At 35.1% G+C, this 15560-nt stretch overlaps 1 protein-coding gene across 1 annotated transcript in view; it reads left to right on the top strand.

Moving 5' to 3' along the window:
- The window catches only part of SEMA3A (sema domain, immunoglobulin domain (Ig), short basic domain, secreted, (semaphorin) 3A), a 251914-nt gene that overhangs the window by 67763 nt on the left and 168591 nt on the right, over window positions 1–15560 (top strand). Inside the window, exon 3 of the mRNA XM_010848141.1 lies at window positions 8312–8374. Within this exon, the coding sequence (XP_010846443.1) occupies window positions 8312–8374 (63 nt within the window). The remainder of the gene's footprint in view (window positions 1–8311; window positions 8375–15560) is intronic.

Genomic DNA, 15560 nt, shown 5'->3' with positions numbered 1-15560 from the left:
AACTTATTCAAATTAATATTTTGTCTTTTCAGACACATAAAATTAAAGCACTGATTTGACTTTTATAAATCAATATATATAGTAAACCATAAAAATCATCGAGAAGGAAATTGTAGTATTTTCGATGATCATTATAAGAAATGCTAACTTTAGCTTATTTTTCTACAGTGGTATCATTTTTCCTGCATACAATTAAATACCTAAACCATTTTAGAAATGTATAATAATTGATTTCATATACTAGGTATATGTGTATATATATTTATGTATAATTTATGCATCTGTCTATATTGCCAAAAAATGCAAACTTCATCAATCATTATATACATCTGATGTGTCACTCATGTTTGTAAAGTTTATTATTAATGGAACACAGTTACTCTTAATTCATTTACATATTGTCCCTGTCTGCTTTTATTCTACAATGTCAGAGCTGAGTAGCTGTGATAGAAATCATCTGGATCAGAAAGCCTGGAATATTTACTATCTGGCCCTTTAAACAAAAAGTTTGCCAAACCTTGATCTGGGAGATTGGTTTTCAGTGTTCAATTTTTGCAAATGTGGTCATTTAGATGCTAGTCTTTATCAGTTTTTAATACACACTATAAAAAGTATTATTAATATTTTGGTATTTATTACTTATTTAACTAATACACTGTATAGGTTGGAAAATAAACATGGGATGACAAATTAATGGAAATTGTGCTACTGAGTCTATATGCTGTATTCTGAGTCAAACATTTATTTTTTCAGTTAGTATTTCCAGTCTAAATTTTCTGAGAAACAGAGATCTTTTTCCAAGCTTTCCCAAGAGTGCAAATGTGACATGCTTTTTAGGATGCATGCGTGCATGTATGCTTAGTCACTCAGTCGCGTCTGACTCTTTGTGACCCCATGGACTGCAGCCCGCCAGGCTCCTCTGTCCATGGAATTTTCCAGGCAAGAATATTGGAGTGAGTTGTCATTTTCTACTCCAGGGCATCTTCCTGACCTGACCCAGCAATCAACCTCTTATCTCCTGAGTCTCCTGTTTTGGCAGGTGGAGTCTTTGCCACTAACCCACCTAGGAAGGCCTTTTAGGGTGCATTGCTGTTGTTCTTTAGTGGCTAAGTCCTATCCTACTCTTTTGTGACCCCATGGACTATAGCCCACCAGGCTGCTCTGTTCATGGGATTTTTCCAGACAAGAATATTAGAGTGGGTTGTCATTTCTTTCTGGGTCAGGATATCTTCCTGACCGAAGGATCCAACCCACATCTCCTGCATTGGCAGGTGGATTATTCACTGGTGAGCCACCAGCGAAGCCCCTTTAGGGTACATACACTTCAGCACTTACACATGTGTTTATACACCTAAGTATCATACATAGTTTTACTTCTTAACACTGAGGGTTTTAAAGTGGTGTGTCTCAACTTCTTATAAACTGTAATGAACTGGACAATAAGTTTTTAAAAATAACAGAATTGTAAAAAGCTTTTGTTCTGTTTGCAGAATGTTGCCTACGATACACTAAAGATTTAATTTCAGGGCTGATTTATTTCTAATAGAGTATACCAGTAAACCTATAACTTTTATTCTGTTACCCAAACCCTAAAATTCTGACTGTGAATTAAGAAATTTGATTTTTGACATACAGTCATAAAACAGCAGTGCCCTTACTGATATATTTTGAAATTAAAATATGGCATTTAATAATCACCTTGATTTCTTCAGTCTATTTCCTTTATATATATATATTTATATATATAATCTATTTATTATATATATATTTTATATATATATTTTTATATATATTATATATATATATATCAGTCTATTTGATTTTGAAGCCTCCTCAGATGATAGCAATATCCCTAAAGTTATCTATTATCTAAAGAAATGAGTTATCCATTTGTTTTTCTGAAATAATAAAAATACTTTACATCTTTTGTAAAGGTCACAAAATAAGAACGTTTTTGTTGCTTTAGTGAAAGAAAACCACTCTTTATAAAATGAAGGAAAATCTAAGATGATTAGGAAGACTACATATTTTAGTAATAAGAGACTATACAGTTCACATTTTAAATGTTTATAGAATTTTCATAATTCTATAAAATCCATATATATCAATATAAATGTATGTGATATATATCTACATAGACAATATATGAGCAGGTGTCACTTCAAAATATGTTTACTATATTGATTGTGTTTCTTCTGAAGGAATATTCTTAATTTGATATATATATATATACATTAAGTTCTAAATTGAAAAGAACTAAATTGTCATGTAAAACAATTTACTATTCTATAATTGACAAAAATCCTGGAGACATTTTTATCCCTGGGATATATCATTTATAGCAAATATTTGCTGAAAAATGGATTCAGTAAAAGTTTGGTGACTTGCCCAATATCATAGTCTTCTTACTATAGCTCCTACTCTTGATTCAAATCATTATTCTGTAATATGAGACATATTTCTAATTTTAAACATCAGTTTCAAAAATATTTAATTGTCACACTGTTTATAAGATAAATACAGTTTTCTTAAGGATTTACTTCTGCTTGTTTATATTTGTCTATTAATGCTCTTTTAACCTATGTATAATGTTATTCAATAACTTTTTTCCTAAACCTCTACTTAGGAATAAAATCTGTATAAAATAAACTCAGTATAAAATCTGTAGGGGGTACAAATAATTCTTGAGGCACTTACAAGATAATATTAAAGTTGAGATGTATGAATTTAAGATGAATATTAGGCCAACCCTTGTTAGAGAGAAAAACACAGTCTCAGGTTTCAGTTTAGTTCAGTCGCTCAGTCGTGTCCGACTCTTTGTGACCCCATGAACTGCAGCACTCCATGCCTCCCTGTTCATCACCAACTCCCAGAGTTCACTCAAACTCACGTCCATTGAGTCAGTGATGCCATCCAGCCATCTCATCCTCTGTCATCCCCTTCTCCTCCTGCCCCCAATCCCTCCCAGCATCAGAGTCTTTTCCAATGAGTCAATTCTTCACATGAGGTGGCCAAAGTATTGGAGTTTCAGCTTTAGCATCATTCCTTCCAAAGAACACCCAGGACTGATCTCCTTTAGGATGGACTGGTTGGCTCTCCTTTCAGTCCAAGGGACTCTCAGGAGTCTTCTCCAACACCACAGTTCAAAAGCATCAATTCTTCAGCCCTCAACCTTCTTCACAGTCCAACTCTCACATCCATACATGACCACAGGAAAAACCATAGCCTTGACTAGACGGACCTTTGTTGGCAAAGTAATGTCTCTGCTTTTGAATATGCTATCTAGGTTGGTCATAACTTTCCTTCCAAGAAATAAGCGTCTTTTAATTCATGGCTGCAATCACCATCTGCACTCAGGTTTAGATGGACCATAAAAAACGTATTTGGCCTTGATAAAGGCTTACATCTCTTTAAGGTGAAAATGCTTATTCAATAATGAGTAAGAGGAGCTACCATGGATAAATGTATAGAAACATAAAGAAGGGAAAGTCAAATATGATCATGAAGCACTTTGAATATGAGGGTAAGAAATATAAGCACTATTAATGAGATTAATTAATGGGCTTCCCTGGTGGCTCAGTGGAAAAGAAACTACCTGCCAACACAGAAGACACAGGATCGATCCCTGAGTTGGGAACACCCCCAGGAGAAGGAAATGTCAACTCTATAATTCTTGCCTGGGATATCCCAAGGGCAGAGGAGCCTCCTGGGATACTATCCATTAGTTCACAAAAAGACCTGGGCATGACTTAGAGACTAAACAACAATTAAATTAATGAGAAATTATAGAGCAAGGAAAAGAAAATATCAACAGGTTAATAAATCTAACCAAAAGTTAGGAATTATCCTTCATGGAAATAAATGCTATTAAAAAGACAATTTATATATTTGCTCTATTAACTTATAGTTATTCTCATTAAATTGCTTTCCAAAAGAGCACTTTCTACACCAGAATTTATTTATTTATTTTTCATGTTAGATATTTAAGCCATTTTTGTTCACCCTGGTCTGTAATAAGTTGAGACTACACACCCCTCGGGAATGCAAAAGTAGGAAGTCAAGAGATACCTGGAGTAACAGGCAAATTGGTGTTGGAGTACAAAATGAGGCAGGGAAAAGGCTAACAGAGTTTTGTCAAGAGCATGCACTGCTCATAGCAAACACCCTCTTCCAACAACACAAGGGACGACTCTACAAATGGACATCACCAGATTGTCAATACCGAAATCAGATTATATTCTTTGCAGCCAAATTAGAGAAGCTCAATACAGTCAGCAAAAAAAGACTAGAAGCTTACTGTCAGACCATGAACTCCTTATTGCAAAATCCAGGCTTAAATTGATGAAAAAGTGAAAAGCACAGGAAAAGCAAATGTTTCATTTGAGCTAAATCAAATCTCTTTTGATTATACAGTGGAAGTAACAAATAGATTCAAGGGATTAGGTCTGATAGAGTGCCTAAAGAACAATGGACAGAGGTTCATGACATTGTACAGGAGGCAGTGACAAGACCATCCTCAAGAAAAAGAAATGCAAAAAGTTAAAATGGCTTTCTGAGGAGGCCTTACAAATAACTGAGGAAAGAGGAGAAGCTAAAGGCAAATGAGAAAAGGAAAGATATACCCATCTGAATGTAGAGTTCCAAAGAATAGCAAGGAGAGATAAGAAAGCCTTCCTCGGTGATTAAAGGAAAGAAATATAGGAAAGCAATAGAATATGAAAGACTAGAGATCCCTTCAAAAAAACTAGAGATAACAAGGGAACGTGTCATGCAAAGATGGGCACAATAAAGTACAGAAACAGTAAGCACCTAACAGAAACAGAAGAGATTAAGAAGAGGAGGCATGAATACCCAGAAGAAATAGGCAAAAAAGATCTTAATGACCCAGATAACCATGATGGTATGATCACTCACCTAGAGCCAGACAACCTGGAATGTGAAGTCAAGTGGGCCTTAGAAAGCATCACTACAAACAAAGCTAGTGGAGGTGATGGAATTCCAGTTGAGCTATTTCAAATCCTGAAAGATGATGCTGTGAAAGTGCTGCACTCAATATGCCAGCAAATTTGGAAAACTCAGCAGTGGCCAAAGGACTGGAAAAGGTCAATTTTCATTCCAAACCCAAAGAAAGGCAATGCCAAAGAATGCTCAAACTACCACACAATTCCACTCTTCTCACATGCTAGCAAAGTACTGCTCAAAATTCTCCAAGCCAGGCTTGAACAGTATGTGAACTGTGAAATTCCAGATGTTGAAGGTAGATTTAGAAAAGACACAGGAACCAGAGATCAAATTGGTAACATCTGTTGGATCATAGAAAAAGCACAAGAGTTCCAGAAAAACATCTACTACTTTACTGACTATCCCAAAGCCTTTGACTGTGTGGATCACAAAAACTGTGAAAAAATTATTCAAGATATGGGAATACCAGACCACCTGACCTGCCTCCTGAGAAATCTGTATGCAGGTCAAGAAACAATAGTTAGAACTGGACATGGAACAACAAACTGGTTCCAAATTGGGAGAGGAGTATGTCAAGGCTGCATCATATTGTCACCCTGCTTATTTAACATATATGCAGAGTGCATCATGTGAAATGCCAGGCTGTATGCAGCACAAGCTGGAATCAAGATTGCTGGGAGAAATATCAATAACCTCTGAATGCTGATGACACCACCCTTATGCAGAAAGGGATGAAGAACTAAAGAGCCTCTTGAAGAAAGTGAAAGAGGAGAGTGAAAAAGCTGGCTTAAAACTCAAAATTAAAATAACTAAGATCATGGCAAACGATACCATCACTTCATGGCAAATAGATGGGGAAACAGTGGAAACAGTGGCTGACTTTATTTTTCTGGGCTCCAAAATCACTGCAGATGGTAACCGCAGCCATGACATTAAAAGACACTTGCTCCTTGGAAGAAAAGCTTTGACCAACCTAGACAGCATATTAAAAAGCAGAGACCTTACTTTTCCAACAAATGTATGTCTAGTCAAAGCTATGGATTTTCCAGTAGTCATGTATGGATGAGAGAATTGAACCATAAAGAAAGCTGAGTGCGGAAGAATTGATGCTTTTGAAATATGCTGTTGGAAAAGACTCTTGAGAGTCCCTTGGACTGTAAGGAGATCCAACCAGTCAGTCCTAAAGGAAATCCATCCTGAATATTCATTGGAAGGACTGATGCTGAAGCTGAAGCTCCCAATACTTTGGCCACCTGATGTGAAGCACTGACTCATTGGAAAAGACTCTGATGCTGGGAGAGATTGAAAGCAGTAGGAGAATGGGATGACAGAGGATGAGATGGTTGGATGGCATCACCGTCTCGATGGACATGAGTTTGAGCAAGCTCCAGGAGTTGGTGATGTACAGAGAAGCCTGGCATGCTGCAGTCCATGGGGTTGCAAAGAGTCGGACATGACTTAGTGACTGAACTGAACTGAACTAAACTGAATACACCCCTCTAAATTATAAGAAAATTTAGCATGAATGTTAGCATGATTACTTTTTTGTTAATAATGACATGAGAGAAATCTAAAAACGAGTCCTATGTTGTGTCAATGACATCTATGAAAAACCAGGAAACTGCAAGAAAACAACCTGCCTTTTTGAATTAAAAAAGGTATCTATTTTAATAATACATGATTTTTGCACAATCTGTCTGAAAAGCTGAATATGAAAGTCAAATCTTAGCTCTGCTATTTATTATCTCTGTGTTCCAGAGAAAATTTATATTTGGTCTTCCTCCATTGTTAACTTTTAAGGAAGAATAGCTCACTTGGCTTTTCCATATTCAGTGAGAAGACAGGGCTGTGGAGCCTGTTGATTGGAGGTGCAAGCCCTTATTCAAGAATCAGGGTAATGTTAATTGTAAGAATGTAAGGCTTGTTAATTAAAATCATGGTGACTATATTCTTCCTTTGTAAAAAATTTATGAAATTCCTTTGTGAAAAATAAAACTTATGATGCAAATGATAGTATTTTACATACACAGACATACATGAAAAGTATATCAAAATGAAAGGATTACATAAATTAAGTGCTTTAAATGATAAAAAATAAATACATATAAAAAAACTTTAGAGTTTTTCATTGTGACATGGACCTGAAATCCACTTGCCATGTCAACATAATTTATTTCAATAAGTCCTAAATTCTTATTTGTAAATGCATTGCACTTTGCCTTTATTCCCTAGATTATCACAGCCTTTGCTTAAGTTTATGACCATTTATATTAAATTATCTAGAGGTTCCCAAATGAATGATAATCATTCATTTTGAGACTAAAAGCTTTCTAGCATACATGAATGACTAACTGCCATCATCTCTGAAATTTTCTTTTACATATGACTTTTTTCCCCCTGAAATTAACTGTTGTTACCAGACAAGAAAGAGGAGTTTAAAAAACTTAAAATTGCTATGCCCAAAAAGATAGGAGTCATTGAAATTGCTCAGGGGAACTGAAAAAGTTTATGTTAAACTTTAGATGAGGATATTTTAATTAATATTATTGAGGGAAATGCATCTACAATCCTTTAAGCCAAGAGTTGAATTGATTTACCTACCAGTGTCCCTGTATTCAAATCATACAGGAAACTTTGGAAAGATGATGACCAAATATTAGGGATGAAAATGCAAAGTTATTACTCAATCTGAGTTTTACCCACAGTGAGGTGGGTGATTTTTTTTTTTTAAGAGTATCTGTTTCCTCATTTCCTCCTTTATCTCTTGAACGTATGCAGTGCTACTGTTCACCCATTTTCCTTTCAAAAAAAAAGAAAAGAAAGATTCCTTTCTAAAGTGGATTTCTCTAACCCTATCAGTTGCTCATTCAAGAATGTCATGCTGAGATCTGACTTATGGAAATGGATCCAGAGCACCTGATGTTTAAATTTCAAAATCAATATCACTATTTTATGATAAAAACTGATTCATTGAAAAGAATGCAAGCTGCATTCTATGCCTGTTTCTGTCTCTCTTCACTAGATTCTCATGTGGTCTCAAGAAGATCTTCCACTCCCAAACTATCTTACAGTTCTTTCCATCACACACTGTTTAGATCTATTGACTACATAAATTTCTGTGTTGCTCAAATTTTGTTTATACAGCAAAACCTAACAGGTAGAGAGTATATGACTCAAGTTCATGCTAATTATCTAATGCCACTTTAAAGTCTACACTCAAAGTCTCTCGCCAGTAATGCTTTCTGGAACTTTCTTTGTCTCAGTTGCCCTACTTGATCTAACAGACTGTAATGTTGGATCTCTTAGAAAACTTAATTGGCAGAAAATAATGTTTCTTTTCTGCCCTTAGATTGTGTGGCCAGTATCTTACACCAGAAGAGATGAATGCAAGTGGGCTGGAAAAGATATTCTGGTAAGTATCAATCTAGTAAGTTATTTTAGTAATTGCATAAGGAATTTATTATTCTAGCGTCATTTTTGCTCATTTTTATATGAAACATCATGCTTTGTGGACTTAATCACTCTTTCAAAACAAATTAATGATACATAATTTTGAATATTTTGACATTTTTATGTAAAACATTGAAAGTTTAATGCAAAGCAAGTGGGTAAAATTGACAATATATCTAATAAAGCAAAAATGTGTTCCTTTTGATGATTTATATATGCAAAGGTAATTAACAAAATGCATTTTTTAGCATATATACTTATAGCCAGTGAAACAACTTATTTGTACAGATTGGTTTTCGATGTTAATTCTTCTTAATTCCTTTTGAATAATTGAAATTTTTCTTCTTCTGAGTCACTGTGATTAAATTACACCTTCTTTCCATTTCATTCTATTTCTTTTCTTTCTTTTCTCTCCCCTGCTTTCCTTTCTGCCTTATGCTTCTCTTCTCCTTTCTCCCTATGAACTTTCATCTTTCCTTTCCTCCTTACTTCCTATATTTCATGTACTCATTCCTTAAGGAAATATGAATTGAGAAATGACTATGTAATAGACATTGTCTTTGGTACTCCGGACAAAAGATGAAATGAACGGTAAGCAATCCCTACAATGATTAATAGGTGGAGAAGGCAATGGCACCCCACTCCAGTACTCTTGCCTGGAAAATCCCGTGGATGGAGGAGACTGGTGGGCTACAATCCATGGGGTCGCTAAGAGTTGGACACGGCTGAGCGACTTCACTTTCACTTTTCACTTTCATGCATTGGAGAAGAAAATGGCAACCCACTCCAGTGTTCTTGCCTGGAGAATCCCAGGGACTGGGGAGCCTGGTGGGCTGCTGTCTATGGGGTCACACAGAGTCGGACACAACTGAAGCGACTTAGCAGCAATAGGTAGAGGCCATTTTTCCTGAGGTAAGCTTTGTCAGCGAGTCACAGGTTTGAAGCATAGCCATGTATCTGCACAGATCATGAAAGGCAGTTATAATCATTTAAATCAATGCTTTAAAAAAAATTCAGAATTTTAAATATGATTTTTTTTTATGTTTTATCAGGTATTTTTGGATCCAAAACAAAAGGAAATAAGTTTAAATGTTTTGTCTCTGGATTAGCATTTAGAAGAAATTTATCCTAAGTGCATTAAGTCATAAATCAACTTGTATGTATGTATGTATATATGTATGTATGTAGATAGATAGGTAGATAGATATTTTCAAGGGACAATCTGATTGATTGGTAGCAGCTGCCTACGATGTATGTATTTAGAATGATTTGAAGTGAAATCTGAGTTCATAGAAAAGGATGGCAGCAGTGTTGGCTACCAGTGAAAGCAGATGGAGGCACACAGAGCACAGGCATCTTCTGCCCATGATTAAGACATATGAGCAAACATGGGAAATTTATCCTTAAAAATTTAAGTTTAGGGACACATAGTTTTTTGAGACAGGCACGCACTGTGTCCTTCTTTGCCTGGCAAAGCAATAAAGCTATCCTTTTCTACTTTACCTGCCTCCAAAAAAAAAATTCATTTTAAATATAAAGATTGTAACTCATATTACACCTTCAGAAGCATAAACATTTTTCTGATTACATGAAAGTAGACAAAAATTCTGTTCTATCAAACTTTATACTATCCTAAATTAATACATAGTTTAGGGTGATTGAAAAGGAGTAAGTTGAAAAATTAAATAAGACTTCAAAAAAGCCAAGAATTTTACGTTGATTCCCACTGACTTATTAATTTTACTTGAGCAAGCACCTTAACTGGTGGAGTGGATTTGTAGTATCTTATCCGTTAAATGGGACAGTACATATTTTGCAATTATGAGTTTAACGGTTTTTGTGAAAATTATTTATACTACTGCATAAGTGTGGGCAAAATATATGACTGAATAAGTAAATATTTATTAATATCAAAATGCTATATTTAACACTAACAAATTTGAAAGATTGCAATGTGATAATAACTAAGAATGCAGAGAAATGGAGGCTTTACCTGTATACAGTTGTCACTTTTAAAAACACATTTTTTTCTCTTTCTATTAAAATATAACAGGCAAAGACATAGGCACTTAAAATTATTGAGGATCCCTCCTTTGCCAAGCACTATGATAATTTAAATTGTATTTTATATGTAGTTTTTTAATAATAAATTTACCAAATGGCTATCATTAGCACCATTTTCTTAATCAGGAAATATAATGATTCAGAGTATTCATTCAAAATGTTCTCATTCAAAAATTTTGAAACATTTTGAGTACACTACTCAAAGCTGAGATAAAAAATTTTGTGTCTCTGCTGATGTTTTTGGTGTTGTGTGGCATATATGGATTTGAATTTCTGCATTAACACACAGATAATGAACAATAGAAATTGAAAGAAATATCTTACATGTTCTGGTCTTTTTAAGGGTGTCTTTGTGTGTGTGCTCAGTCACTCAGTCATGTCCAATTTTGTGACCCCACGGACTGCAGCCTGCCCAGAGACTCTGTCCATAGGATTTTTCTGGCAAAGAATACTGGAGTGGGTTGCCGGTTTCTCCTCTAGGGGATCTTGGTGTGGACATAATAATAACCCACTCATAACATTTTTGTAAGACTCAATCACAAATGAAATTATTACCTAGTCTGTAATACATGATACAAATATTAACTATTATTCGGTTCAGTTCAGTTCAGTCGCTCAGTCGTGTCTGACTCTTCAGGACCCCATGAATCACAGCACGCCAGGCCTCCCTGTCCATCACCAACTCCCAGAGTTCACTCAGACTCACGTCCATCGAGTCAGTGATGCCAACCAGCCATCTCATCCTCTGTCGTCCCCTTCTCCTCCTGCCCCCACTCCCTCCCAGCATCAGAGTCTTTTCCAGTGAGTCAACTCTTCGCATGAGGTGACCAAAGTACTGGAGTTTCAGCTTTAGCATCATTCCTTCCAAAGCAATCCCAGGGCAGATCTCCTTTAGGATGGGCTGTTTGGATCTCCTTGCAGTCCAAGGGACTCTGAAGGTCTTCTCCAACACCACAGTTCAAAAGCATCAATTCTTCAGCGCTCAGCCTTCTTCACAGTCCAACTCTCACATTCATACATGACAGGTGGAAAAACTATAGTGTATGTAATAGAGTTGCTTAGACAATTTCTAAGTGAAAACATTGTTAACGAAATATGTTTTGGTCCTTCCTAATGATCATGATCACTGTAGTGTGGCACTGCTCTGAATTCAGTAACATTTGCAAATTGAAGATAATAACCATACTTAACTGACAGATTATCTGGATTTTATAAAAAGCATTAAGCCCAAGTACTGACCGTATCTGGTCCAATGATTAAATTAGCTCATTCAGTTGCTAAGATAGCAGATATTCTTTTTTGTCTATGGTTTCCAAAATTCATCTCAGTCCCTTTCCCTTATCTTTCATGCCTCTGGCCTTGCCTCATCTCCCCTCCCCTAACCTCTCATCTTCTTCCCTCCTCTCCCACTCCTACTCCTCAGTCAGTACCAAACACTGAGGGATTCTGGTGTTAGCCTAGATACAGTTAGATCAGCAGTTGCAGTAAAGTCAGGATCCCCAGAGTTCCAAGGAATAACCTTAATGATGACCTCAGCGGTTTCCTCTCCAAGACAAGCAACTTTATTATATTTTCCAGGCTTGCTGAATATGCTTATGGTCTTGATAGAAGTAAATTAAAAGGAGCTAAACCATATGGTGTCTGTGAAGTCTGATACAGGGTATTAATGGCACCTGATTTTTTTGTAACACTTTGTAATAAGGATTCTGAAAACTTGTAAATTATGTCTCATACATTATGGTAGAAATAGGTAATTATGAATTCACTGAGAGATATAAACATTTGAAAGTTTATTGGTATGGCAGTATTAGTCATACAAATCTTAAGTCATATAATTGATATAACCTGGTAAAATGCACATGCTTTTGTTTTTCCTCTACATTCTGCATCAAATCAGTTCAGGCATTGTGGATTTTTCTTTTTCTTTTTTAACACTTAATTAAAGGAGAACAAAGCAATTTTCATGTATTTTAGTTTAAGGAAAAATGTATTTTTTCCTTTAGCTCTTAACCAATCACTACAGTATATTTAAATAATGAAATATATTTCATACTATTTTTCTCATAACCTATCTCATTACTTTAGTATTGTTTTTAATTGACCTATTATTAAAAATACATTTTGGACATTTGGAATGAATTTTATTAAAATTAATTTTACTTCTCAGGTGACCTCATTTATGTACCTCAATTACATAACTATTTAAATAAGATACATGGCATTTATCATTTTGGGACTTTAATATGCAGGTGCATTCTTTTTTCATTTCTGTCTTAAGTATCATTTTAGAAAATAGCAAATAGTTGACTTATTGGTATTGTAGCATTTCTTCCTTGATAAGCATAAAAAAATAGCATCAGTATCTTTACCAAAATTTTCTCAGCCACTTACATTGTTTTTTCTTTTTTAAAAAAATTTCATTCAGGGCCATAGCTGTGCAGTGATACACAGACAGTTTGAAGGAAATCCTAGGCTCTATCTTGAGTAAATAATAGTCAGCTATGACTGACGGACAATAATTCCTTTTAAAGACCTCTTGTAATTCTGAAACCACATGAAGGAGGCTTGAGTGATTTTTGCAGCCATTAGGATTCCAAGATACAATTGTAACCAAAATAGGAATTGACCTGAACATTTATACAAAGATAAACTAACCACCTTCTTGAGTGCTCTCCATGGTTTCTTGAACCTAAGTTTACCCTTTTCCCACTGGTTTTAGTATTTTCTCTAAAAGTCCTCTGGAAATAAAGCTGCTTTAAACAAACCATCCTGGAGGAAATGCTATCTTCTTAGTATTAGATTCAGATGCAAGACTACAGTAGGAAAAGCAAGACAAAGATACTGGTTAATTTTATGTATTTTGAAAGGAGGTCATTCTTAAGTCTGTTTAAGGTGGTTTACATGGCACAACCAGCTGGGAAATCAGGATATGCCACTTGATTAAACCTACATGGTTCCTGTGTCAGTGAGTGTAGCACTGTATAGAAAGTTGAAACCTTTCTCCATTCTCCTGGGAAACTGGAAAGATACAAACCATTGTTTCTCACAGCTCAATTTTGCAATGCAATGTATATATTAAGTCAGTAGTTGGGATTTGAGCAGCTAATTCACAAAAAATGAACTTTGTGCTAAGAGGGAATCTCTAGTCTAAGACAGTTACAGTCTCTCTCTTTCTCCATGTATACATAGATAGACAGAGAAGGAAGAAATATAAACGTGCCGTAGGCTGCTGATAATTGCATTTCTAACAATAACATTAATTTAAATATATTTTTTCCAGAAGTGAATATGCAGTATATATATATACTACTATACCTTCTTTTCTTGGTGTTGTCAGTTATAAATATTTACACTGTTATTGTATATCTGCACTAGAGGAGTGAAATGTTCATGAACCTTTTCTATTATTGTCACTTGAGAGCTGTAATTTAAAAAAAAATACATATATGTAATATTACTGTACAGATACCCTCAATAAGGACGTAAATGCAATCCAGATATCTCTATTCGCACTTCTATTAGCCGCCTTTACTATTATTTTAGATATTTTCCTGGTGCTTAAAATCCACTTTGTATTCACAATAACATTTCTATTGAGGGATTAACTTCCTTGACCCTGTTTTGCAAATGAAAAAGGAATACATGCTAAGCTGGAAAAAGAATCTGTTTCGAATCAATAGCTCTCTGAATCTTCTTTGTTTATCCTACTAAACATCTCTCTTTGTACTAAGCTTCAGTAAAACCAAATGGCAACCTTATGACTATTGGAAATATTTTGAACATCATTGGAAACCAAAATTTCAGCCATCTGAGATGAACAAAAAAATAACAGATTCTCCTAACATCACTGTTTTTGGATACATTTCAAAGTTCAGTATCATGCACCTGAATTTGGGGAAATTTTTGAAACTCTTGAGAGACTTATTTTTCTATTCTTGTCCTTAGTGGTTATTCATTTTTAACATATGCTATATTATAGCTTGTCTATCAAATTTATCATGACTCAAATTGCAGGACCTCAACAACACTTTTTGCCAAGTGCATGCAACTGAGAATTTGAAGCTACACATTCATCTTAAGTTTTGTACAATCTAAATGCGAGTTAGTCCTTGAATTTCGCTTACTTTTTCCAAGGTCAAAGCTGACATCAACTTCATTTTTAAAATTTTATTTTAGGGACTTCAAGGTATGTTAAAACGTTAAATGGATAGTTAGAATTACCTTCTAATTCTGTAAAAATCATAATGTTTCACTAAGTCTCAAAACCCTGATGTATAATTGGAGATCATTTTTCGTGGATCTCTCACACTTCTGAACATAGAAAGAATGAAGGAATTCTTAAGCAAAAGGCTAGTTTTCATATAACCTTGAAGTAGAGATATTGTATCTCTTAGAGCAAAGGGCAGTTATGCTTATCTGCAAGTACAGTGAACATAACCTCTTTCTCAAAATGTAATGACCAGCATGCTTATGCCTGCTATAAAATGTTGAGCTTACCTCAACCAGGACTTCTGCTGTGATGCACCTCACTGCGTGTGCAGGCGTCACTTGGCCCTCTTCTCACTGCACAGTGGAAACTGGAGCTTGGGGAACGGACATGAGAAATGCTGACTCTGACTACTGCTATGCCTGTGAATAATAAAGTTTTTCATCTCTGATTCAGGAGCTGTATAACTTTTGTCAGCATTTGTAAAACGGCCATGGCAGCTTGTTATCTTTTCAGTAGAGTGGAATCATAGACCCTTTACTATTCTTGATATTATTGATTATAAATTTTTGTGGGCACCCTAGATGACCTCACATGAAAGACTCTGATCAGTTTATTAGTTTTAGATATGATTCCATAATGAAATTTGATGACAGATGAGGTATACAGACAACTGATTGCTTATGAAAGCAAATGAAAAACTTTTTATTAAATGCCACAGAAATAAGCATAGATTTTCATGTGCATGCATTGTGTGTACATTTATTTCTGTTTGGAGGTGAATATCAGGCAAACTGATAGTTCAAATTCTATATTCAAAGAATACTGGTAATAATGATAGCTAACATCAATTGTAGCTTACTATATATACTAGGGA

Source organism: Bison bison, unplaced genomic scaffold (assembly GCF_000754665.1).
Source record: "Bison bison bison isolate TAMUID 2011002044 unplaced genomic scaffold, Bison_UMD1.0 scf7180017864260, whole genome shotgun sequence".
In the NCBI taxonomy this organism is placed as follows: Eukaryota; Metazoa; Chordata; class Mammalia; order Artiodactyla; family Bovidae; genus Bison; species Bison bison.
The sequence above is the reverse complement of the archived record's forward strand: the minus strand, read 5'-3'. Positions and strand labels throughout refer to the sequence as shown.